Genomic DNA, 26,088 nt, shown 5'->3' on the forward strand with positions numbered 1-26,088 from the left:
TTCTTAGGGTTCCTTTGAGCCGCTCAAAAAGCTGTTCAGGTCTTGATAATGTTAAGAGGGTGCAGAAGTAGGTACTAGGGAATAAATAGCCAAACCTCAGTTTGTTAAATTCTCTTCTCATGGCTGGCTTTCTGGGACAGAATACAACCAAATCCTTTCTAATCATGAGGACGTTTTATTTGCATAACAAATATCGTGGAGCTCAGGTTGCAATACATACTTCATTTTCTAGGCAGCAACTTCTCAAACAATTCATTGGTACAACTCAACAGAAAGATGTAAAAAGATTTTTTTTTCTCCTCACACGGACACACAAACACAAGGGAAAGCACATTCTTATAGCGATCTACAATATCACAACAGCCGCCATGAACAGTTTGTAGAAAAAAACAACTAAATTGGCTAAACACTTGTTGCACAGCAGTTTCCATTTTGTTCCAGCAAGTATTGGGTCTAATCAGTTTCTACTGTGCAGTTTGTAGTAACATTAATCCTATAAAATGCATAAGACTGTATGTAAGCTTTGGTACACACTTTCATCAGCTTCTGTTGCACTAAATGACTTAATCGCATTTTGTTCGAGTGTACCAAGTCCATTTGAAAAAAGGCTGCCTTTTGTTAAAAAAAAAAAAAAAAAAAAAGCGTTCTACCTGGAGTCAGAAAATACTGTGACAACGATGGAAAACAAACTAATTACACAATCCATTAAGACGAGTCTTAATCTGCACAGGCTGGAGGCATTTGTCCTTCAAGTATCTGATGTTTTAGAGGCGGTCTTCAGTAAAGTTCTAATTTGCTAAACGATAAATGCTTTATCTGGTAAAGGGGGCTTGGTCTCTCCACCTCGCGTTGAAGGGTGTTAGGTCCAGCGTATTCTACTTCGAGCCCTTCATGAAATGGATCAACTAAGGCAACATGATTTCTTAAGTGCACCACAACTAAGTAAGCTACTGAAATGTACTGGATGGTTACGTCTGTGGGCGTGGCATTAGTACTTCAATAAACAGCTGACATAAACTAAGAGCAAAAAGGAAGCGGAACACAATACGGTGCTCTGGTTCACTGCGATGTTCCTGGTACTGCCAAAGCAAATGAGGGAGAGAAATAAAAAAAAAAGCAAGTGCCTTTATATGCAAGTCACCTCAAATACTCAAGACGCAGTTTTTGTTTTGTACAAACAGCATGAGCAGTCATTGAAAACATGACAGGACAAGTGCATAACAATAGATCTCAAGAGTCATCACCTCACTACGTAGGTTTTTTTAAATCGTGCAAACCAGGACAGCAGCGCTTCCTTCTGAGGAAAAGAAAACGGCGTATTTTTGTATTCGTTACCCAAAACACCAACTATTAAAATACCCAATAAACAAGTAACTTTGTTTTCCAATAAAATGAATGGTATAAATACACAAGTACTAGTAGTCCCTTTCAAATACTCAAGCACAAAAGAAAAAAGGTGCTGGTACTCTGACACTGCCAAACTAAACAAAAAGGTGTGTAGTGGTTTTTCGGTCAAACGAGCATGCATTTTTATTTTGATGTAGTTCATGTATTATCAGGTCATGTTACCTTCTCTGCAGCCCGGGAGATTAGTCCCCCGCCCCCGGTGTGCCATAGCCAAGCTGCATCCTGAGAGGTGGACGGTACTTGCTTTGTTGGTGCATTGAGAGCCTCCATTTACCAGCCGAACCAAATCAAACACGGGCCAGAGATGCGAGTAGTCGAAGGGACCTGGTCCAAGTGGAACTACGCTGTCGTTCGATGTCAGTGATGCATAATTAAGGGATGGATGGTCGGCTGCGATGTCTTGACAGTGACCTGGTTTCAGTGCCGAGGTTCTTCAGTGAGTTTGAGACTTAAACGTCAACAGTGCAGAGGGGTTCGCTCCCTGGCTGGGCGGACTCCATTATGGTCATCTTGGGTTTCTTCCTCGTTTCCTCCTGGAGTGCACATTGGGAAAGTTGGTAAAAGTTAACGCAATCCTTTCCCAATTCTAAAGTAAACAATTCTTGGCAGTGGCAACGTCATTCTGACCACACTACCCCGACAGTTGTGCTCGTAACGCCTGCAGTAAAGAGGACTAATTGGGACCCTGCAGATTTACTGTTTACTCCAAACTACGGCCCTGTGTTTCGCTTCAACGAGCTCTCTGGTGACAAAATGTCTGTACAAGTAAACTCCTTTGCTTTGAGGGGAACAAGAGGGAAAACAGTACAAATTTAAACGAGAGGGAGATTTCCTGCAGTAGACTAATAAAGGCCCAGGAGGCATTTTGACACGTCACCGTGGGAAAAGCACCAGTGTAAATAATTTAATTGATGGTGGCGAAATGCATTTCTGGGTGGAAATAAAATGATATGATTTCCGTTCTCATTTCTCGCTACAGGAACCTTTCTTACCCTCTGCTTGGCTAGTTTCCTCATTTCCTCCTGCAGTTTGTTCAAGATATGAAGGTTTGGCTTGTTCTTTTTGGCATACTGCTGGAGCTCGATCACACTCTTGTCAGAGCTCTCCTGCAAAAGATTGGTTGTTTTAAAAGTCATTGAGATGTGCCATCCTCAATACAGAGATCCCACCATTCATATCTCAAGTTAACAAGGTCATGTGTTAATATGCCAAATGCGGATTTAACTAATGAAAAAAAAAAAAAAAAAAAGAACAATACATTCCATTTCTATGACTTCAACAATCTGGACGATTTTCAAGTTTTTAGAATTGTGTGCATAGTTCCATTAGTGCATTTCCCCAGTCTTCAACACTGCAACTTAAAAAGCTGCAAGTAACAACTGTGAGAGGGTTTCATGCTTCAAGGCAATGCAATTGCTGTTACGGGTTGGAATGTTGGCCTCGACGTGCGATTACAAGCGGCGCTATGTGAGCTGAGAAACCAATCCAATCCAATCCTCATATGCAAAGCTCGTATCCAGTTAAGATACTTAAAAATATTTACTGCAAATAGAAATCCAGCTCGAACAGAAAGAACGAGAAAATTATTTTCCGTGACAACCGCGTTTGTTTTTAAAGAGAGTACTTACCTTCTTGACCATCTTATTGCTGTCTCTGCCGTACATGCGCAGCAGTGAGCCCCAGTTCTTCACATGGGGGTGAAGCATCTGCAGGATCTTCTGAGACGCCAGTTGTTTGCCAACCCTTTTGTTCTTGCCTGGTTGGCACATGCACAAAGGAAACGTCAGCAAAAGCTACACGCATGGTCGCTCCACAGGGTCAAAATCAAAACGGACGCGCCTCTTCAGATGAACTCATGTCGTGGCGTTGGTGCATGAGGAAGAGAATCTACTCACACCAGCCACGCACGGTGTGCTTCCCACAGGTCATCACATATTCACTCTTCTGGTTTTTCCCCGGAATCACCTCAAACTTAATGCTCGTGTCTCCCATTCCATGGTTTCTAAATGAAAAAGACACAACCACACATTTGAATTACATCATTTCGCCGGCAGGTCTGTCACAATGGTGACATTGAAAAAGGATTACGCTTACCGTTTAAGGCACTCATGAAGAATCTGATATGGTGAAAGTAGTCCTGCTTTGTTGGTCAGCTCATACACCCTTGAGTCTTCTATATTGATATGATTAAAATACTGTGGAGAAGAGAGAACAGGGTCACTAAGGATGCATCAACAGTTGACAATACTTGGAGGGGGGGCGAGGGGGGTCAGGCGTTTACCTCCAGTTCATCGCCCTCAACAGGCTTCTCCTCAGAGGTCTGCTTCACAAAGTCAGGGATGAGGATTTCCAGTGTGGCTCGAGCTGAAGTTTACCATAAATTACCAGTGAGAACAAACGTTACAATGTGTGGATTAAACAATAAAACCATCTATTGCATCCAATAAGAATACAGCCTATATTGTAGCCTTGGTCTCAGAAGGTGCCCCGAGGTCTGTTGGGAACAGGTTATTTTTAATGTACGCTGCATTGTGAAATACATAATCACAAAGCTCTGTACTGTAAATCAAAGAGCTTACCAGCTTTATTCTTGGCAAGTTTTTTACTGCTTGCGGTTCCGGTGCCGTACGTAACTCCGTCAATAATGACCGACGCTCCAAAAGGCTCACTTGGGTTCTCTGTGAGACACACAAATCCAGTTGGATTTTTCAGAACCTTTTTGGTTTTGTAGTGCAAATTCACCCATTATGTATAAGGAGCGAACAGATATTTACAGTGGATTTACAAATGATGAAGAAATACCGGTTCAAGGATGAACCGGTATCTTCACATTGGACGTTAAATAGTCAATTCCAAAAGAGAACAAACTTACCACATTCAAAAAAGTTGTAAACAGGTCGAACCTTCAGGACACGTTGCATATATTCATGCAAGATGCAGACTTCAGACTTCCCATTAGGGTTGATGACAAATTCTGTTACAATAGAAAAGGTGAAATAGATCAGCAATACTTTTTAACGATGGTTATTTTTGACTGATTCCCACACATTTTGCCAAAGATCTGAAGTTAACAATTAGCAGGTAGGTTTATGTTTTCAACAACTCTGAATCGATGTAGCCGCTACCTTTCTTAGTGGGGGCATCTTGGACTGACAGTGTGATGAGTTTCTGGTTGGCGGGCAGGATGGGTCTCTCCGATTCGGCCTGCTTCCTCTTCATGTCTCTGTTGAACTGCCTTCGCTCAGCCCAGGTGCGGAACTTCTTCACCGTGACTTGTTCAAAGTCAAAGCATTTTTCCAGGTAAAGGCGAAACTCTTCAAGTTCTGTAAGGAGGAGTTATGTCACTCAGTGGATCATTGACGACATCCAGCAACAAAAGCACAATGTTTACCTTTCAGAGGTCGGCCCCTCCGAGAAGCACTTACCTATCGACTCGTCCTTGCACACCTCCACCTTGGCCTTGACTTGCCCCAAGGCGCCGTGGGCAATTTCACAGAGGTGGGCATCTTTAAGCTTCTGGTTCCTTTTGGCTGTGGCGGCGGCAGCGGCGTCCTCATCCTCGTCCTCCTCTACATTTGGCGTAACATCGGCCACAATGGGAGGAGGGAAGCCGTCTAGTTCCTCACCCGTAGCGTCCGACTTGTCCGCCAGCTCGTCCCCGTTTGCTTCGTAGCTGGGCTTGACGGGAGTCTCCGCTGCGTTGGGAACCTCCTCGGACATGGCCGTCACCTCTCCGTTCAGCTCCCTTTCCTCATTGTCCTTCATTTTCCTGTAGTGGAGGCAGGGGATGCTGCTGGTAGGAGGGTCGTGTTTCTGTTTGGAGAAAGAAATCCAAGGTTCGTACAGTCATTTCAAGAGCTGAGCGGGAAAACTGAACATTTTCATGGCCTTAAAATTTGAAGAAAAAAAAAAAGACAGGAACTGAGAGGAGCTCATGTGATACTGAGCAGGACCACAAACTGGTGGCGGAGCAGAATGTTTATGTAAGGTGGGATTAAATGAATTAGACATCTTACCCGAATGCTGCCAGTCCCAAGGAAGTAGGGTCGAGACCAAGTCACGACCCTGGTCTCTCTGTGCAGGTAGACAGGAATACCCGAGTTATGGAATGTCATGATCCATCCGTCAGGTAGAGGCTCGGTGGGTGGACGCCCACGACCTGGCATGGGGGGTGGGAGAGGGGGGATGTAAATGCAGCAAATAGTTACTACAAAATCCCCTTTTGAGGAAACTTTTCTAATAATGATGATACTTCGAGGCATACTTGTGTGACAAAACGTCAGGAGATTTTAATTTGGAATTCATGTTAAGAACTATTTTAATCCATCGTTGGGTTTATGGTTTGAATTTTCGGTACGGAGTCAAGTCAAACAAATGATTTTAATCCGGGATGAAACCAGTGTTAATATTAACAATATTAAATTGCATCTCTTAGTGCTAAAACCACGTTTCACAATTCCCAGCTCGAATACACAATTGGATCCACCACTCACTCTTCAAGACAGTCTTAATTTTGGTCATCATGGGCTGAACGCCTCCCTCCTCCCCATCTGACGGATGGTCGCTGTCCCCGCCGTATTTGTCCTCGGATGGACGCATCTTTTTGGGGACTGGCATGCCCTCCTCGAGCAGAGCATCAACATCATTGTCAAACTCCTCCTGGAAGAGTGGATGGTTAAGGCCGGGAGAAAAGGATGGGTCACCAGTGTAAGAGCTTAGTCGGATGTGACGCCAGAAGATGAACCATTGGAGAAAATAAAAACAGGCAGTACGACCGAACTGAAGAAAAACCTCATCATTGGCACTTTGGGGCTTAACAGTTGAGGACTGAATTTAGAAACGGATTATATTGAACCTACATATAAAACCTTTATTAGAAATGAAATTACAAATGGGAGCAGCTTTAATCTATCCTTTTTATTACAATTTCATCAGAAAAAACAGCATTTAATGTGAGACTTAAAAAAATGGCACTAACCTCTTTCAGCACCTCACTTGAAATTTTCAGTAATACAAAGCAAAGAACACAAATCAACATTTCTATAAAGGTCCCCTGCTTGATTTGATCCAGAGTACTTCACTAACGCCTCCTGGGGCAGGAAAGGTCGTGTTGCAATATTAAACCAAGAAACTCAACATTCATTATTCCCCGTTCCAGCTGCCCACTATAGTAGAGATAGTGGCTCCGAACAATCCCAGCACCAGTAAAGAAATGCCACCAACTATTCTTATTCTAGGCCTCCTTGTTTTTGTTTTCTCCATATCAGGTATGCCATCTCATCAGTATCATTAACACAATGAAACAGAATAATGCTTTTCTCTTGTTAGGACTGTTACGGGCCGTAGTAGTAGGCTGGCATCATTCCTATTGGACAGTTAGGGACAAAATGGGCGTGTTCCTGAAACTGAAAAAGGTTACTGCGGACACAAGAACGGACTCACCTCATAGGAGAAAGCCACGGCCTCCTCGTCTGCTTGCTCCTGCTGAACTATGACCTCAGACTTAAAGCCACCCAGCTCTGCGTCGTCATTATCCAGGAAGTTGTCGTAGAGGTCATCCAACTCATCCAGGACAGCAAATTCTACCTTATTCTCCAGGTCTACCTCTGCCTCTTCAGCTCTTCTGCCCGCTATGTCGTTTCCCTCGGGTGCCTCCAGCTCGCTAGCGGAGTCATGCAACTCACCATTCACGCTCTCTAAGCCATCGCCACTTCCTCCCTCCTGCCCCTCGCCCGTGTACAAAACCTTCCGGTCTTTGCTATTGCTGCTATCAGTGAAGCTTACACGGATCTTAACATCTCTGAGCAGCTTGAGGTCTGGTAGGAACCCGGCGAGTTGGGGAGCGTGGCGGGCCGTCCTGGGGCACGGCGGGATGGGATTAGCCTCATCCGAGAGGTCGCTATGGAAGGTTATAGAGGGCTGCTGTGGGTGGGCTTCCCCGTCCCCTGGGGTGTATGTGTATCCATCACCACCAGAGCTAACGTCCATTACCTCTGCGTCACTGGACGTTTGCAGGGGAGGTGGTGGAGGTGCTATGCCCTCATCACGGCCAAAATCAACAGGTGGCTCCAAGGGGAGAGGGGGTAGCACATCATCTACTTCCATTTCCTCTGTATAGCGAACTATAATTTATACAAACTGATAACTTATTCTAGATTCAGACCTGTTTGGAGACTCTGCCTATCTGAAGCCAGAATGCATGCAGAAGCACATCCCTTAATAGACCACGTACCAGAGGTGAAAATGCTAAGCTGACTACATTGTTCTTTTCATTAATGTAGACAGCTTTCAGAATCACTGTCTCAATTATTGGAAATCACAATGCATTCAGCTTAATATGGGATCTAGGCACTGATCATCCTCCAATGGTGTCTTCTGGAAGCTAGAAAAAAAAAATACCAGAGATGTCAGCTTTAGGAATAACGTCATCAGCGTAATTAGCGCTGTATAATATTAAGCATAGTCTACTAACGGGTGTTACTACAGTGGAGCTTGAATAATACAATAATAACGTGGAATGGTGGTTAGATATTTGGCTGATATTTACATAAATATATGACCTTAGATAATCTTCAAATGACAAGCAAATTAACCTCAAAATAAAAAGGTGAGGGACCTCGTTCTAGCGCATCTGCAACGGCACATTGGGCCCCTGGTAACGTTAACGTCTAACGTTATGCTAATGTTAGCAAGCGATCATAAGGCTGTACCGTTACAGACATGGACGGCTGCAAAAACCGGCGAGCAATTCTGACAGCGGCTTTAATGCATAAATACTCACCGATAAATATGACACAAAGGTATTCGTGCACCAAGCTACCTTTCTAAAGTATTACACACTCAACGCGGCGCCACACTGACTCAACTGCCACACCGCCATCTTGAAGAAAAACACAGCGGCAAACCAACTCAAGTCCCGCCTCCCGGTACCGGCCTTTTTATGAATGATCGATAAGCCGGCCAATCACAACGGCCTTCATCGACATGTTCTTGTGTCATTCAGCCAGAGCCGTAAAAAGTAAGAGTCGCGTAAGCGGAAGTTCATACCGCTCGACTTCCGAGATTGCTGTAGACTTTCTCTGTGAAGGGGATTGTGAATACATCTTGGTTTTTCTTTTATGTTGTCACCGTCAGTGTTTGTGGTTGTATAGTAATGTTTTAATAAACCAATAAGGTACAAGAGGCTGTACTTTATTGTCAGTAATGTTACAGTTCCAGGGTGTTGTTAGGTCCAGTGCATAGCGTAGCAATATTAACTGTTTTGGGGCAGACTACATAAGCATTATGTGCATTGCAATATCTAACCATGCCAGTTGGGGTCACTGTTTACCAACAGTTGTAGACCAGTGTGCTAGCTATTGAGGTTAAAACCTTTTATTTAAAAAACAATAATTGAATAGTGGGCATGTTGTGTTCGTTGATTTTCATCAATTTATATTAAGTTAATCAACATTGATTGACTTTTCATAGAAATGAAAAATATATTATAACAGCATTGCTGTGGACCAGTCCCATGGCTAAACAAGGGCTCAAAATGTGACAGTAGATCGTAACAAAAGTCAAGTCATATAAACTATAATTACTGTTTTGGTGGGAATATTCCTCTTCAAATCACTTGGTCCAGGAAGAATGGAGTGATACTGTCACTACTGGTTATGTTTCTCTGTCACTTAGTAAGTGAATATTTTCCCCTTTGAATCAGCATCCTAACATCACTATGAGCAACGTGTAAATAAATGGCAGAAAGAAAGCATGTACGATACAAACGGTAGGAGTAAGAACCAGTGATCTTATTTGATATAAATAAAAAGCAGTAAATTGGGTGTTAAATCACAAAAGGGCTCCTTACAGGGCAATCGTTTCAACAATTAACAAATAGAAGACCAAGGGGGAGTGCTTTGTACATTTTTTATCAAACAGCTGTAAAATTTTATTTATTTCGTTATCTTTTCTTACCCGGGAAGTGATCAGCGATCCATTGCCTTTTAACGGTTTGCATTGAACTATGGGAAAATGTGTTGCAACCAACACTGACGCCATTCTTGTGCAGTGTTGGGGCAGAACAAATTACCTGCATGATGGTACTCCAACATTTAAAAAGCACCGATTAATCTATAATTCTTAGTCGATTTAAATTATATCATACGTTCTCTGAATATACTGATACGGTTTCGTATATTGTAAAAATGAAAAAAAATTCAAATTGTAGTCCTGAAACTATTTAATAATAAATAATCTTGTGCACGACTGCAGTGATTACATATCAAAGCAGGTCACCAGCAGTCTGCTATGCATTAGTCTTTAGAAGCCACCCAATCCTGCGGTTTCGTTAAAATATTTTCATTTACAACATTTTAACTGTTCTTTGGCAATCTTAAATTAGCAAACATTTTCATAAGATGCATTTCAGATCAAAAGTAAGAAACACATATCACTGATGTCAATGAGGCAGCAAGTATCAACTAGCTCAAGAAAAGTGCATACGGATCTTCATCTTCACATGATTGCTACGGTGCAGCTTGAGGAGGAAGGTGGTGGCCGGCGGAAGCAAAGGTGGCGTAGAAAGGCACCGAGTGGGTTTCCTCCATCATGTCTTCACACCTGCAGTTTGAACTGGAAAGAACTGGTGCTCCACTTGCCCGGGTCCCCATCGAGCATGGTGCGCTCTGTGAAGGTCACATTACCTTCTGCGTCTATCAGGATGATTGTGTTGGTCCTGAATGGGAGAGGGGCACGGGGACATAAGCAAACAAACAAAAGACATTTAAAAAATGAGAAGAAAACCCCCAGAGAAAGACGCGCAAAGGGCAGGAGTAACACTGTGGACCACTACGAGGAATAAACAGTCACAACACCGGTGTACAAAGTTAGCCGGCGGTAGAAGGCAGAGACCGTCCGACCTTCTGGCCACAGGACAGCTCTCGACATCCCAGTGCAAGCAATCCCCCCCCCACCCCCCCTTCTTTACACTGGGGATTTATGTGGACCCGTGTTCTCTCAGGTGAAGACAAGCAGGGGAGAGAGCAGAGAGATTTAGCCGGAGAGGACGACACTGACCTTGTGCCATAATGAGGGCTGCGAACAAACACCGCCGACTGAGCCTGGAGCTGCGGCTTGCTGTAAGCGTTACCTTGGCTCTCCTGAATGGGATCAGGTGTGTTCCTGTTAAACAAACCCACAATACACCTCCTTGAGAAGCCTTACAGATTAAGCATCCATGCAGTTTCACGGCGGCAATCAAACGTCTTTATTGATCTGCTTTTTTTTTTGTCTGTATAGAACATGTTGGTTTGAAAACGTTGTCCACACTCACAGCTCTTCTGAAAATATCTCTGGCAAAATCAGGTCATGCAGTTCAGTCACGAAAACCTTTTAAACACTTTCTCCCTCATCACAACAGCTAAAAGACAGTTTGGGAGTTGAAGTAATAAATGTTAAGCATCTTAAATATGACCTTATCTTTTTTGACAAAAGCTACAATTAGATATTTGAAACTCAAACAACTTTTGTAGCACTTGAAAATGACTTTACTACTATTACAACTTCCTGGTGTCTTGGTTGGTTTCCTGAAAATCTCATGGTGATAAAACCTCAGCTTTTCCCACAATATTGTCATTCAGGATCACTATGAAGATGTTCTCATGTAACTTTTAGCCAGAGCGTCCAATTAAAATGTTTCCCTCCGTCTGTACACGATGAATGAATCATTCTACGCCACATCACCTTGCTTGCTAATATTTTGCAACGTTCACTATAAACATCATCAGCCAAAGCCTTTATATCGATAGAAAGCCGATGTATGCCTACAGGATGGTATCCAGACTAAAATAAAAGAAACCTTCCATGGTGTGTGACGCGACAGCGAGGGAACATCCAGGTAGGGGGTCACCACTCACAGCTCTTCGTTATTGAGGACGTTGAGCAGCTCTTGCACCAGGCCATCGCAGGACAGGGACTGGTCGCTGACCACGCTGCTGAAGTGACTCTTGCCTTGCAGCACTTTACGCCACGGAGAGTCCAGCAGCGAGTTACTCAAGCCATAGATTCCTGCTGGAGATGTACAATAATTAGCTTTGGAGACCTTGAGGCAGAAACCGAATGAACAGAGATGAATAGGCCATAGGGCGAGGGGAACAGTTTCTACAGCAACCAGAGTAAAAACACAGACCTGGTTTCAGATGGATGGGTTCGGGTCTGCCTCTGTTTCCATAGTAACACATAAAGTCTTGTTTGGCTCTACATGGGACACAGTAAGATGGAAAATCACAGGTTGCATTTGGTGATGAATAAAGTTTCCATGTGTAATTATGAGGGCTGTGTCAGAGTAACCAGGCTTCTCTGCTCTTTAAATAACACAATTATAGAAAATGTATCTACTTTGGAGTATGTGTTACAAAATAGATACTCCACATACATGCATACTATCTTATTGATATATTTATGTAATCAAGTTGTACGATGGAGATATAATTACCATTGATATAATGATATTATTCTATTAGGGATTGTGAACGTGTCTGATTCTCCACTAAATAGAACCTGGTTATTAAAAAACAAGGCACGCAGCTGATGGAAACCAAGCACAGAGCAAATCTGATGAAGCATCATGCGAAATGCGTGGTTTGCTCCATCCTTTTAATGTAATCACTTCATGAAATAGTGCCTTTCATGGTGCATGAGGAACACTGGAACTTTAACTCTTTTTTTTGTTAACAGTGACAATGATGTACTCTCAAGGGAAGCCTGTAAACAGAGTGCTCAGGGTGAAAGAGATATAAACAGAGCACCTCCAATTGTTTATAGTCCAGGAATAAAAAGGAATTTTGGAGACGGATTAATTTGTAGAGGCAATAAAAATGGGGAAATACCTAATGGCATAGAAAATCGTAAATTCATCCTGGAAGGAACAACTGGTTAATATGAGTGCTGCAAGAATACAAATCAGTGCTACAAACAACTATGAGTACCACAAAACCATTTAGTTATGGTGTTAGATCTCTTAGCAAAGTCCTCAGAGGGAAACCTTTTCAGTCTGGAAAATCTGTCTGGCGCAAATCAGTGTGGCGAAACACCACTTCAACATCGGACATAAAAAGTTTCCCCAGTCGAGAGGAAAAGAATTTGCAGCTCGGGTCGTAGCTCTGCCGCAAACTTTTTAAAAACGCAGATCGGCCTTGGGTGTCTACTGTAGGTCAACACGGGAAGAACATTTTTACCTGTAAACCCATTAGCGAGGACTTTGCGATACACATGCCTGCGTTTAACATGTAGGCAGTGACTGTAGAAATTAAAAGAAGATACATCATCTGACTGGTCAGTGCATTATAATTCATTCCTCAAAAAGCTGCCATGGAATGAAGAATGCACGTGAGAAAACGACACACACACACAGACACACACAGACACACACACACACACACACACACACAGACACACACACACCAAATGATAAGAGCTAAAGATGCTCGTCTACAAACAGTTACCCCGAGCAGAGGTTGTCCTCTGGTGTTTGCACAGGCACCATTTTGTCTTGTGTAAACTTCATGGAGCAGAAAGTCTTATAAAAAAAAAGGGCCAAACAGTGTGTGTCCAGGCAGCTCAGAGAGAATCCCCCAAGCTGTCGGTTGACATTATATTGTTTCGGAGTTTTACCCGGTCTAAATAAACAACGGCTTTTCCTGTGTTTCTATGGTTACAACACTGACCACGGTTGACTCGGGTGACGAGTAGTTAGTAGTTTGGTTGCTGCCCAGTAGGAAGCAGGTGGCCTTGTAACCTGAAGGAAAACGGAAGAATCTGTTTTAACTCATTTCCATTTTTGCAGACAAAAAAAATAAAAATGTCTGCAATGCTAGTTTGACCCTGGTGAAATCGGAGGATATGCAGGGCGATGACTCCATTTCTGCTCTGTGCTCCTGGCTAGAATAGAGAAACATCAGGTGTGCTGTGGGTTGATTTGGACTGAGATGAGGGAACAGCAGGAGGTCAAGGCCACTGGGCAGAGAGAACGAGCAGGGTGGGGTGGGGGGAGGGGGGCTCTTTCAGATCTTGGTAAGAGAGGTAATCAGTATGCTGGCTGGGAGACGATCTAATGAAGAGTCCTCTATGCCAACGCTTCGGAGCAGTGTCCCCATCGCCAGCTGTGGCGGAGTTGCCTGGAGATGCTTGGACGAGCTTTTCGACTTCGTCGGTTCAGAATGTAGATGGGCCTGTTGGTGGGGGCTCTCGGGCAACGGCAGCATGTGCTCCCACAGCAGAACGCGCACACCTGCATCTGTTTGTGTGCACCCACCGGCGCTCAGGGATTAAAAGCCATGGAAATGGCGTTTGGTGCATTGTGAGTGACATGTCTCAAAAGCTGTTTGATGGATTAACGTCAAATCCATGTTGCCCAGAAGATGGATGCCTCAAGATTCTGAGACTTCTCCACAATAAAATGATAATATGTAGTTAAAGTAATCAAACATGATTTTGTTCTGAATACTTTTTAAGTAATTTAGTAGTGGTCTGAAAAACAAATCTGCATAGTGTTTTTTCTTTAAAACGTTGCTGATACTTGCTGTTGCTGTGCAGATCTGAGGTGCCATTCAGTTCAAAAAAAGTTTCTAGCCAGGAATCATTAGAGATATGGAATAAAATGAATAATATCTGGATGTTGACTTCAAAGTGAGAGTGACGTGAAATGGAAAGGAATTCAGAAGTAATGAAGTAAGTCAGAATCAATGTTGGATATGCTGCCCGGAGAGCTTCTTCAAGCAGAGAAGATCCTAATAATAAATTTGAATGTATATGGTATCAGCTTCCATCAAGGTACAGTTTGGGCCAAATCAAATAGTCTGCACATCTCAACCCCACAATGTTATAGATTATTATCACGGCTTTACTGGTTTAAAGAGCATCACAATTTTTTTTTTAAAAAGAGGAGAAATGCATAATTCATGGGCAGGCTGAAAGATGTAAATGCCTGTCTGGATTGTGTATTAAGAGAACACCCTTTTTCCACCGTGCATTTCAATGAGTGTGATCACACAAAAGACAAAAGCGGAGTGAACACAGACCATGCTTTAAAAAAAATATATATATATATATATATTTATATTAAAAATGTTGGGCACATCGTGTCCCCCACGACCACACCATCATAAATCATGAGCTGGATCCAGATGAACAAAAAATACCCATAATTGTAATATAGTGCCGCTCTCCATCCACCAGATGTTGTCATCGATTTGGAAAGAAACCAGATGCCTTGTTTTCCTCAGAGCTGCTGTGCACACGACGGTGGAAAACAAGCAGGCCGGTAATGAGGGTGTTTAAAGAAGATGCGAGTGTCATCTCTGTCTGCAGTGAAAGCAGCTCCCATCGGGCAGGGAGTTTGAGGACAGAAACGTAGCCGGTATACACCTACGGCACCAGGTGATTGATCCAGTCCTCGGGGGCCGACCTTCAAAAGGGACAGTTGAATATCTCGATGGCATCAGCTCATCGAACGAACCACAGCTAAGCGGTCTATTTTCTGTTCATTTTCTCTGTTTTATCAGACTTTTAAAATAGTCCACATGTAACAGCTGCACGGTTCTCATCTTGCAACAAGTCAGTAGACAGAAGAGAGAGAGAGACAACATTAGCTCATCCATTTACTTACTAGTGAAAACTGATTCAATCTATCACTTCTGTTCTGTCAGTTGGAAATTCAAGGACCAATTGTTTCAATATATTGCATCACATTGGAGGTTGGCAGCAACGACTAGCTGACATCATAGTTCTGCCCAACTTAAATCAAAAACTAACACAAATGTAGAAGAAAGGCAGAACAAACAAAGGAAGATCCACCTTGAGAGCAGATGCTCCTTGAGGCCATGCTACCAGGATACACAGATCATGAGACCAAACCCCTCTGTGGAAACCTTGATTTATTTTCTATTTTTTTTTCTCCCTCACCAGGGACACAGCTGGATAGGGCAATGTGTTGGAACTGAACCATCAACCACTTGCTGGCAGACACTGAGACCCGTTTCCATGCTGATTGCCTACAGGGGCCTTCACCATGACAACTATCTTGGTGTGCACTAATCTTTGTTTTTCTCCCCTCTGCCAGAACACAACATCCAGGCAAGTGAGGCCGGTGACACAAAGGAAAAGAGAAAAGAGAATTCTAGATTTTCTTCACTTGAAACCCTGGAATATGAAAACATTTTCCTTTAGAAATTCAAGGAAAGGTTTCTTTTCAGTTATACCTGCACACAAGAAATGAGAAGCAGCCTTTGTGGTTTATGCCAAGGTTAAGTCACAAGTGAGTGACAACCCAAATATCTCAGTTAGATTTCATCGCTGATACTCTGGAATAAATTTGAACTTGAACCAAATGAATTGAAATTAATTAAGTTGTGAGTATGGCCGATTTCTTGAGACCATCGTGTGGTTTTGCAAACACATCTCCGCCCTAAAGAGTCTCGGGATTTCACTCACTTGAACTCCGCCGTGAGGAGGTTGAAGCCATTGTACAGGTGGCTTTCTGCAGACACCTTCTTGAGGTACGAGTAGCTGTCCAGATCCTTCTCCATAAGGTAGTTAGGAACTAGAAATCCTACAGATCAAAAGACATTCGTCAAAAACTTGTAGCACAGCCTCCAAACAGTAGCCAAAACTGCAATGACACGAGGTCGCGGATACAGAGTTCCCCTCCCGTGTGGCTCAGCCTTAGAGAGCTTGGGACATCCGGGTGGTTGCATGGTTGGCTCACCTCTCCCTTGTGCATCGGGGTTGAGACCCCCTTCCATGTAGTTGGTGATTGCAGCCAGCTTGCCCCGCTTGCTGATGCCCAGCCATGATCCTCCTTCCTTTCCACATTCAAGGTCCAGGCCTGAAACACAGAGTAGAGTTTATTAACCACAGCTGCAGTATCCATCACACTTCATCTGGATGTAAAACGAATGCACACATTCAGTATCAATAAGCAATTAGAAGTATAAGTAACTCAAGGAATAACTATCATCGATCAATTCTCACATTCAATACCCTGAGCATCCTTTAAGTTTTTTTTTGCCAATTTTATACAGTGGTTCAGCCTGGTGTTCAACACAAGCAACTCGCTCTCAAGAAGTACATCACTGGAAACCAACAATATAGAAATCGAGACGGTGTTCCATCTATAGTGCTTGGTTAACCAATTAATTAATAGCGCATAAAAATGAAATAAGAATTAATAAAAAACAATTGAATGCAACGGTTGTCTTGCAACAATTGGGAACGTTAATGCAAAGCCAGAACCCTCAAACATTGCAGCAAAAGGTCTTTTCAGCATAAAACTGAACTTGACCCGGCCTGAGTGCAGGTGCCCCTTATGAAACACTCTTAATGTGAAGAAAAGGAAGTAAGTCCTTTGATTGGACCACCATCACGTGTGGCCATGGCAGTAATTAAATAAACTCAGTCCATCAATAAATCTGTTCTTCCTCTTCTTCTTCAAAACGACATGGACCAGGCGGACGGCGCGCACGCACGGCACTTCCTGTTGATCAATGAAGACAGGTCCACTTACCCCGACAGCGGCCGAGGGAGCCAAATGGCCTCGCTCCTGTGGGAGGAAATGGAAGGCTCGCCTGACCCCACAGGGAGCTGTAGCTCACTTCCCTTCTCGTCATGCTATGTCTCCTTCAGGGCCCCTCCCCCCGAGCCCCCGCAGCCCCCGAGCCCCGCGGATGAGGCAGAGACATTTATTCCTGTCATGCCGCATAAAGGCAGCCATCGATTAGGAGCCCGCTACTGGAGCCCTGACCCCTCGTGGGAGAAGGGGCGGTGGGGGTTAAGAGAGACTGATGAACGACGAGGCGATCACCGCATTTCCTGCTTCCAAAAAAACCCAACCAGATGATTGATTTCCTCTGCTGAGCTATAACATGTATAGAATATCAGTCAATTAAAAATGGTTTTGTTTGGGTGAGGATATCCCGGGACGGGGGGGAGGGGAGGGATCGGATTCTGGGGTGGAGCAGACAAACCTTTCCTCGATTGTTGAAAGCCTTTCAACTTTAAATAAATCTATAGTCAAACAGCCAACATCTGCTGCATGTTCAAAGAGTGGCGGTGCCAAGAGACACATGTTCAACCGCTCTGGATTTACGACAAAGATTTTGTGGTTGTTTAAATGCGTTATCCATGGCCTGATTTATGTTTTTTTTATTGTTTTGTTGCAACCTTCTCCCAGAAAGAGCCTTCCAACCGTAGCGACTGACCTGGTGACGTGAAGGCCAGATAAAAGACTCAGCCTGCACTTCAGAACCCAACTAACCTCGAAATAGACCAGCGAAGGAAGTGAACTTACCGCTGAGGATCTCCGTGTTGCTCCCCCAGAAGTCTGCAGCTTTGGACGGCCGGCTGTAGAACTCATCTCTGTTTGCAGCCAAAATCAGCCTGGGGAACAGGGAGCGAGAGGGATTTATCTGTTTTTGTCGTTCATTTGGTGAGTCTGGTTCTTTCGAGGTGGTTTTATTGTCAACCGTTAAACTCATAGTTAACTTGCAAAACAGTATGAAGAAAAGTAATATTTGTTCAGTGTCATGCTTTGGTGTTTGGTGGAGTCCTGCGCCCTTGGCCCAGGGTTAAGAGAAGTCAGAGGAAGTTATTATTACATGGGACATAATGTATGACGCTGAACACAATGCTGAACACGGTAATGTCCTTAGCATTTTTAAACCTTGTTATACTTAACTCATCTGAAGCTTGCTTGCAATGAGTTATAAATGAGAGAGGGGGGAACTTACCATTAGAAACCAAATAAAAGCGTTTTAGGGGAAATGCATATGAAAGCATTGCGTCTGGAACACATTTTCATAGCAAGCCAATTCTTTAGATGAAATAGTAGAATCAGAAGTGTCTGCACAACAAGGAGTCAACGCTTCATCTGACATGACAGATCTAACTAAACTATCTCATCTCGCCAAGCTGCTTGTCCGGGTGTTTCTATCGGTTTTTACTGCCGAAACGAGGCTACAAAACGTTTACTGCTGCCATCCCGACCGAACAGCTCGAGCGCTGTCAGACAGACAGCGGCTGCACCTCGACGTGCGTTATTAAATCAGGGCGTCGGTGTGTGTACCGGTGCCGTCGCTTCCACTGACATTAACATCTACATTTATCATTTAGCTGACGCTTTTATCCAGAGCGTCTTACAATAGCAACAAGAATCAAGAAAGTAAAAAGCCGAACTAAAAAGTGCTATAAGTGAGTGTCATCGTAACCATGGGATACGCGCCACATCAGGAGTTTTGTCTGATGGGACGGCAGTAATTTGTTTCTACATGCCGTTACTAGCCGGTCACTATCAGGTTTCTGTAAACACAAAATAGCAGTTTAGCAGAGACTCAGCATGCAAATCAAACATATGCGCAGCTTTGTCAATGATACCAATTGTTGTACATATGTGTGTGTGTGTATATATAATTTGAGTTGAGAGAAAGGAACAAAAAAGCCAATGAAATGTATTGACCTCTGTATTAGCTGCATGTTCTTTCTGAGATGACAATGCCCCCCCCCCGCCCTCTTAATCTTATTCGGGGACTCAGATCTTGTTAAGAGCAAACAGATAAATCAAATCGGCCTAATCGGGGTCAACCTTGGTGCCTGTTCCCATGGCACCGGTGTGAGCCGCAAAACAAGGCTCACACTAACGATGCTACACCGGAGAGAGCATCTGCTATCCGATCCTGCAGGATGAGGAGGGGGTGAGGAGCGAGCCACTCTGATCACAGTCAGCCAGCTGCATCGTGTTGGAGGGAGGCAGAGAGGCATCAACGCTCTTCACGAATACCGAACTCGGACCCTCAGTCCATTCAGTGAACATGGGGCTTCGTAGGCTTTGCAGCCGACCCATTAGGTTCATGTGGAATGATGTACTTTAGGATATTCGTGGTTCCTACAGGACCATGTGGGTTTTTTTAAGACCTTGTACGTTGATGGTGCATGAAAGTCATGTTAAATCTCCACATTAAAAATCTCAACATTCTACCTGCTATTTTTGGAAATTATTCGCAAGATACGTCATGTCTCCAGAAGAAGATTGTGTGACTTTTCCTCGAGAGCAATCATAGTGTAGATGTGTGAAAACTACAGTCTGCTGGGGGAAGGTTAGAGGGTCCAATCCTCGTCAGGATGCGCCAGTGCAAAACCACACGTCAAGCTCCTTTGCAGTAGAGGAAAGGAAAAGTCTTCCTCTGGGGACAAAATGTCCATACAAAAAAAAAAAAAAAGACAGCAAGTTATCGAACACCTGTCCAGTCTGGACCAAAGTGGTGGAATGACTCGTTAGTTAAAGTTCTACTGACGAGCTGCCACAATATACAATGAGCATAATCATGTTGCCACAAGCGTTCCTCTGAAGGCAGCTTTGGGGTCAAAATGTCAACTCCCTTACAGCACACATCATTAATTTAATTGGCAGAATTTTCCATCAGTAAAATCATACTCTTACTCTTGTTTTTTTATTCTGCCACTTCTAAAAGAGAGTTAAAAAATGATAAGCTTAAATCATATTACAAAGTTGATTGCAGTACTGCCTGATAAATAATGATAATAAAAACAGCACAGTCTGGATATGGACTTTTGAAATATCTCAGCATTTGGGTAATCACGGAGTCATTCAAGCTGAACATGAATCCATTTAACCATCGCCAAGTATTTTCCCAACCATTGACCGTTTCACAATGTAGCTGAGATCTTGCATTTAACCCAATCGCGCCCAAGTATTCTGAACATTCTTTTTGATGAGCACATTGCTGCAACAAAAGACGACGACCGCTGCAACTAGTAGTCTAAATATGGCACTGATGTCACCACATTAGGACACAGCACGTTTCACCTTTCCCCAGGTGGGGGAGGCCTGACTCAGCACTCATACCACACGCCTCGGCAGTGATCTCCTGACTCTGACCCCCCCAGAGGGAAGGACACAGATGGACTATGGTCAGGCAGAGGGTTCACTCTTGAACGAGCAAGATTATGATGTGCTGGATTGGACATCAGCCCCTAAATAACCTTGACTGCAAATAGTGCCTCCCTTTGAAAGAAGTTGGCAGTGCACAATTTGAGAGCGGTTTGTGTCCTCCAGTAAGAAAACTCAGTCAAAATTGACATTTCTATAAAACAGATAATACAACAGAAAAGAAAATGTATCTTTCCTTAACTTTTTTTGTCACTATATGGTTTGTGTGAGCAACTGTCAAAGCTCCGAGTGGCAAAGTAGACAAAAATTGCAGCATAGCAAGAGTATGACGGCAGTGATGTCAAGGCTTGACACCTGAAAAGGTTTTTTATCATATATCCTTTTTAAAATAAATGTATTTATACATTCAGTTGCTGCCCGGGTTCTAACACTTTCCCGAAGCCATATGAGAAAAGCAGAGCAAAACATTGCAAACCCAGCGCTTTTTTATAGATTTCTTTATAGTTGCATAAAAATAAAAAAATCCAGCAAATATCCAGCAGTTTTTATACACACACTTCTCAAAAAAACCTTTTAAAACAGACAATTGTTTATCAATTAGTCCGTACTTCGGGTTCTTACGATGTTTGATCCTAAACTTGCCGTATCCCCACTGGCTGCCGGACGCTTAAGATTTATGAAACTGGACATGAAAGACACATTTATCAGCTGCTCTGCAAGACAAACCTCTTTTGCCCATGAACCTCTCATTAGGATACGCGAGGGGCTTGCAACTTAGCTGCTTGGATTAACTGCTCACCTGTAGGCATTTTTGGATGCGGGCCGGGGGTCAAACTTGAAGAAGATTATACACATGGATGGATGTGGCGTTGACCAAGTTTCAGTCAATCCTCGCCTGCCTTCAGATCGGAGTCATGTCTGACAAAGAGAAAAATGACACAAACCAAAGTGCTTAGCGGTGTTGTAATAGAATTGGATGTGTGCTGAGAATAGAAATGAGACAACAGGAAACAAAACAGGGTTAGGGTGTGTTCCAGTTATTTCTGCAATAACACACAAACCTTGGGGAATATATCCGGATGACAAAGAACTTGCAAATGTTCATGTCCAGATATTTGTCCATGACAAAAAATACCTTATACTACCGTATTTTTACTATGGATTAATTGAATACTTACACAGTGTACCTAGCTGTAGAACAACAAATGGAGCATCCAGAGTGCATGCTGTGTGTCCTCCTGTACACATGACAAATGTTCAGAACAACAAGTGGCAGCCATTGTGTAACAAAGGGATCGCTCTTTGTTCATCTTATAAATGAACTGCAGAGACAGCAAAGGATCCAATCAACACATAGTCCCGTCCAATGCTCCACAATGACGATACTACCGAGCTAATTCAGGTAATTAACGTTGTCTCCGTGAAACTATTTGACGTTCGAGCAACACTCGTTAACCTAAGCAATAACTAGCTAACGTTAGCATCTAGGCAGCCAATTACGTAAAGATAAACCGAGTAAACTTTAGCGACCGCTATCCGCCTGACCTCAGTTATGTACATACGACTGCGAATAATTACGTTAACTTCTAAGCTAATTGTTTACCTGCTGTGTTCAACAAAGTTTACTGTTGTGTGGTGTCGGCGAGGTATCGTTTAAACTAAAAGGAAGTGTACATCCAGAGTCCTCTCGATTTTTCTCTCGGGTTGTCTCATTAGTCTCTCTAGCGGTGGGGGGGTGGGGGGTGAGTATTTAGTCTTTATGCGTTGGTTTGAGTCCCGCCCACCTTGACGCTGCGAGTGTGTAAAACGAGTGCTCTTCCAACAAGGCTCTGAAGTACGCTACGATTGGTCAGTTTACAAGATATAAACAAACCACAAGCTAACAGTAAACCGTAGCAGCTACATTTCCGGCTATTTCAAAATAAAACCACATTATTAACATTGTTCAAAATATTAGGCTTTTCTTGTTGAAACCAGAGCTCAGATGGACGGCCTAAAAAGTCTATCCACGAGCTTGAAATGTAAAACCTTAATACCTGTTATTTATGATTTATGATTTATTCTGCACAAAAACTACATTTTACAGTACAGGATTTACTCTGGAATTTTCATGTAGTTGAAAACGTATACTTCGAAAAGCTTTTCAGTTGTCTTTGTACTTTTGCTTACTTGCCAATGTCACAGAATCATTAAACATAACAATGGGAGCACCGAATCTATAGAAATAGAAGTGGGAACCGATGAGAAAATGAGACAAACTCGAACTGATTCGTATGAGTGACCAGCTGATATTTTGTAGCATTGAAACAAACGATTAAACAAAAAATGATTTTTCTTACGAATCAAGTATAGTATTGCATGTTTACCAAATGAGAACATTTAAGTAATAACACGAGTAAAGGATTTAATAGTCCTTCAGACCAGTCATCAAAAAGTAAATCACAAATCTCTGCTGGGCAAATGGGGATGGGGCGGAGACACCTTGTGACCGACGGCATCCAGCTCTGTTGTGGATGAGAGGGATCGAGGCTGCGTCTCACAACAGCGCACCGTCGCATTTACTCATTAGTGACAATCGACGACATAACGTTACAAGAAGTAACTTTTGAATCAGTTCGGATAGGCCGATCTTCTGTTATTGGTGGCTGGGGGGGACGTTCCGGGCAGCAGCCTGCCAGCTGATATCAGGTTGTGAACGGACTCCCTGCAAGCGGGCACGTTGCACGCAGAACAGCGTTATTCCGCCGCGGCTCGGACTACTGCACAACCCCGCTGGATGACGCGGATTAACTGAAGAAACGGAGGTAGGTAGTAAATAGATACAGCTATTTACTTTTTTTTGGTTCCCCGCAAATTCGCGCGGATGACGGTCGTGCAAAGCTTTAGTTTTCCCCTCTGCCGTTAAATCCAAATGTGTAAAAAACAAGGCATATCGACCAGGACCCGGTGTGTTGGAACAGATGTATTTGTTTAAATAGTCGGTGTTTTTTTTAACGTGACACGGTGGGGTAAATACCTTTCTAGCGTATTACATCAAACGCATTAATTAAGGAGTAAAACACAATGCTCCATGTATTGTTGGAAGCTCTTATCACCAATGAATGCAGGCGAAGGCAGCGAGCTCCGACGAGCTGTCAATCATCTCATCCTTGGCTGGTCCATTGTTTTGCCTCTCCTGTTTGTCGGTGGGTTACCATGGAGAGACTTCCGGTTGTCTCCTCTAAATCACCGTATTTGGAGAAGGGGCGTGGCGTCAGTGGCTGAGCTGATGGTGTTGTTCGGTTAATGCTTCTGTATTCACGTCCCATGTGAGTATCCAGCATGACTGAACGCTTCAAAACAACAACCTGAGCTGAAATGGAAGCTGTCAGTAGGCTTTTATGTTGGTTCGGCCTGGTCAGCTTTTTCACACCGAGCTGGCAGCAAACAGGCCTCAGCATGTGGTTGGATGCAATAGAAGCAATTTACTGAGCGCATTTGCAATTAGCTTTTCGGGAATTTGAATGTGCAACATAGAAAACCCTTGCGATACTGGAGTCCCGCCCTGCTGTGAGAAGCTTCTGAAATCAGGTTTAATGTAGCAAGGATATTATGGCAAATGTAAGCTACGTAACGTGGAGAAGTCCTGCAGCCAAGCAATCATTTATCATTTACATGACCAATTTTTCTGGGAGACTTAAAGTAGATAATTTCGTAAACTTAATGAAATCGTTGGTCTAAATATTAGTGTTTACGCTGTTCCCTGCATACAGCAGCTGTGGACCCCAATTACTATAAAGCTCTTTGTATTGAAGATGGTGAATCCATTTTCATATTGGTACTCTGCCAATCTTTGAGGTACAAGGTGTGTTAGTAGGTTGTGTAACTCTTTGTGTGTCTGGATGGTGTGGTGTGGGGGTGTACTGAGGTATGCAACTAAAAGTGAAGCGAAACCAGAAAAGCATTTGGAGGTGCTGGGAAGAGACAGATTCCAATTACTATGGACCTCTGAGCATTGAGGCCAGCCATTCAAAATGTCCTGATACATATTCACTCATACATGTATGCATGTATGTGTGCATGTGTGTGTGTGTAAGCACTAGCTGTGTTTCACAAAGGGAAACCATTGCTGCAAAAGCCTATTTTGGATCAGTTGTATCTCAAAGATGTCTTTCTTAAGGTGTTGGCGGATCACATGTGGACCTGAGAATTTAGGTCGTTCAGGCTCTTCAGATAATGTCAGACTGAATGAGAATCAAAGTGAAACAGGTGGAGCTCACTGCCCCGGATGGCCAATTTACACCAAATGTCTGTAGAATGCTGATATCCTTTTTTACGCTTGTTGCTACACTTGAGTGTCAGCATGGATCAGTACATTCAAAATTCACTTAAATACTGGTACCTGCAGCCAACACTATAGTGGGAATATGGTGTTGGATCCTTTTCCTCCTGAAATAATTCAGCATTTACATACCATAGGCCTTACGGTGTAAATAGGTCAATAACAGTAATATTCAAGGCATCCTCACATGCTTCTATATCGGCACATCGCCACGCTCACAGAATACATTTCAGGCTCATTGGCAACCAGGAAGTGGCTTATTTGGAACACGACATATTTGCAACTCAAACAGAGAGCAGTCTCTGGACAGAGTGAATTTCCACACCACCTGTTACTGGGCTGGAAACTGAAAAATGCTGCGTTACTGGGGAAAAAACTCAAAGACTTTCCCTGAATGCTAATTTGAAAAAAATTTAATTTGTTTGTGTCTGAAGTTAACACTTGTATGCCCACAAAACATAATGGCATTGTCTTCTCCTGGATTTCCTTTCTTCAGTTTATCCAGAACTAAAATTCTCAACTATAATCACCAGTTAACGAGCCAATTAACGGCCGACCAAACATTGCTGCATATTGTGGCATGCACACAACGGTTGTTGCTGCTGAATTTAAAAGATAATTGTTTTTTTTACCCAGTGTATCTAAATCCAGATGTGGCCTGTCTCTCTGTGTCTATGCGACTAATTCTTGTGTCATCATTTGATTACGTTAAAGGTTGCGATTCCATTTATCTAATGGACTTGACAACACTGAGGTCAGCTTTAATCTCAAGAGCACGTTATGCTCGGATAAACTAATTTATTAGGAAGTACGACGCCTGAAGAAGAATTTGGATAAAAACAGAGAAGCCGGTTAGTGTCAGATCCGGCTTTTATCTCAGGTCCGTAGGGATAGACTTACCGCGGCACAAAATGAATGTGATTTCCTGCTCTTTCATTGCATCTATCCATCCATTTGACATGTTTTCATAGTGTGAAGCTTATACGTTCATGCAATAAGTGGAATCCCAGGCCAATAGTCGCGTTTTAGTGCTCCTGCAGAAGATAAACTAATAGTCAAAGAGAAAGCTTATGGCTGGAATGCAACTAAACAAGCTATTTAAACGTACCTCTTTCAGAAATGTGTCAGTAAGAAATGAGAATAATGCAGAGCTTCCCTGCTGACAGATGGAGGTGTCACGCGCCGCCATAGCTGTTTTTGGTTTTGTGTAAGGGCCTCATGGTACCGTGAAAAAGAAGGTAGTGTGTCTGTTTCACAAAGGGGCACCGACACACCTGAGCTCTTACACCTGTGTGAAATACAACCGCTGTATGTGAAGCAAGTTGGCAAGAAAATCCTCGCAGCATGAATATATCTCAGTCCTCATTGTACCTGAAAATGGGGAGCAGTAAACGGTACACGAAATGCTTTTGCAAGACAC

The 26,088-nt window shown here is 43.2% G+C and overlaps 3 protein-coding genes across 24 annotated transcripts in view; 1 reads left to right on the forward strand and 2 right to left on the reverse strand.

Annotated features, from left to right (window-relative positions):
- Positions 1-155: 155 nt before the first annotated feature.
- dgcr8 (DGCR8 microprocessor complex subunit) lies at positions 156-8,358 on the reverse strand. Its single transcript, XM_040196581.2, has 14 exons — positions 8,189-8,358; positions 6,850-7,789; positions 5,901-6,066; positions 5,424-5,566; positions 4,833-5,220; positions 4,533-4,730; positions 4,280-4,381; positions 3,987-4,085; positions 3,689-3,771; positions 3,502-3,602; positions 3,303-3,409; positions 3,036-3,163; positions 2,400-2,513; positions 156-1,940 (listed from the first exon to the last, which is right to left on the reverse strand). Exons 2-14 carry the CDS (start codon positions 7,510-7,512, stop codon positions 1,857-1,859), a joined length of 2,376 nt encoding a protein of 791 aa, XP_040052515.1. The 5' UTR covers positions 7,513-7,789; positions 8,189-8,358; the 3' UTR covers positions 156-1,856.
- Positions 8,359-9,301: 943 nt separating this feature from the next.
- tango2 (transport and golgi organization 2 homolog (Drosophila)) lies at positions 9,302-22,256 on the reverse strand. 4 transcript variants are annotated; one of them, XM_040196610.2, is made up of 10 exons: positions 21,951-22,256; positions 21,526-21,585; positions 21,147-21,265; positions 17,732-17,820; positions 16,151-16,270; positions 15,877-15,994; positions 11,576-11,643; positions 11,304-11,454; positions 10,465-10,569; positions 9,302-10,123 (listed from the first exon to the last, which is right to left on the reverse strand). In XM_040196610.2, the coding sequence occupies exons 3-10, from the start codon at positions 21,200-21,202 to the stop codon at positions 10,003-10,005; spliced, it is 828 nt and encodes a 275-aa protein (XP_040052544.2). In that variant the 5' UTR covers positions 21,203-21,265; positions 21,526-21,585; positions 21,951-22,256; the 3' UTR covers positions 9,302-10,002. The 4 variants fall into 4 exon arrangements, with proteins under 4 accessions (XP_040052544.2, XP_040052542.2, XP_077943720.1 ...); XM_040196608.2 differs by having other exon boundaries at positions 11,304-11,457; positions 21,951-22,234; XM_078087594.1 differs by lacking the exon at positions 21,526-21,585 and having other exon boundaries at positions 21,951-22,083.
- The window catches only part of arvcfb (ARVCF delta catenin family member b), a 157,485-nt gene continuing 152,984 nt past the window's right edge, over positions 21,588-26,088 (forward strand). For 16 of the 19 annotated variants that reach the window (XM_040196569.2, XM_078087568.1, XM_040196570.2 and 13 more), the window contains exon 1: positions 22,598-23,151. The gene's annotated coding sequence lies outside the window, so the exon portion shown is untranslated. Of the gene's footprint in view, positions 21,750-22,597; positions 23,152-26,088 lie in introns of those variants that run through there. The other 3 variants (XM_078087584.1, XM_078087580.1, XM_078087562.1) reach the window with 3 other exon arrangements.

Source organism: Gasterosteus aculeatus, chromosome 13 (genome assembly GCF_964276395.1).
Source record: "Gasterosteus aculeatus chromosome 13, fGasAcu3.hap1.1, whole genome shotgun sequence".
NCBI classification, from domain to species: Eukaryota; Metazoa; Chordata; class Actinopteri; order Perciformes; family Gasterosteidae; genus Gasterosteus; species Gasterosteus aculeatus.

What these genes read in the sequence shown, in the direction of transcription:
- tango2 (XM_040196608.2), bottom strand. Translation starts at nt 21,202, where the DNA reads ATGTGTATAATCTTCTTCAAGTTTGACCCCCGGCCCGCATCCAAAAAT. An exon ending in ACCCATCCATCTGAAACCAG is followed by an intron (nt 11,458 to 11,575) that starts GTCTGTGTTTTT and finishes GTACATCTCCAG; the next exon opens with CAGGAATCTATGGCTTGAGT. An exon ending in GTCCTCAATAACGAAGAGCT is followed by an intron (nt 10,570 to 11,303) that starts GTGAGTGGTGAC and finishes TTTGTTTAACAG; the next exon opens with GAACACACCTGATCCCATTC.
- dgcr8 (XM_040196581.2), bottom strand. Translation starts at nt 7,512, where the DNA reads ATGGAAGTAGATGATGTGCTACCCCCTCTCCCCTTGGAGCCACCTGTT. An exon ending in AATTAAGACTGTCTTGAAGA is followed by an intron (nt 5,567 to 5,900) that starts GTGAGTGGTGGA and finishes CCCCCATGCCAG; the next exon opens with GTCGTGGGCGTCCACCCACC. An exon ending in CTTCATGAGTGCCTTAAACG is followed by an intron (nt 3,410 to 3,501) that starts GTAAGCGTAATC and finishes TTTTTCATTTAG; the next exon opens with AAACCATGGAATGGGAGACA.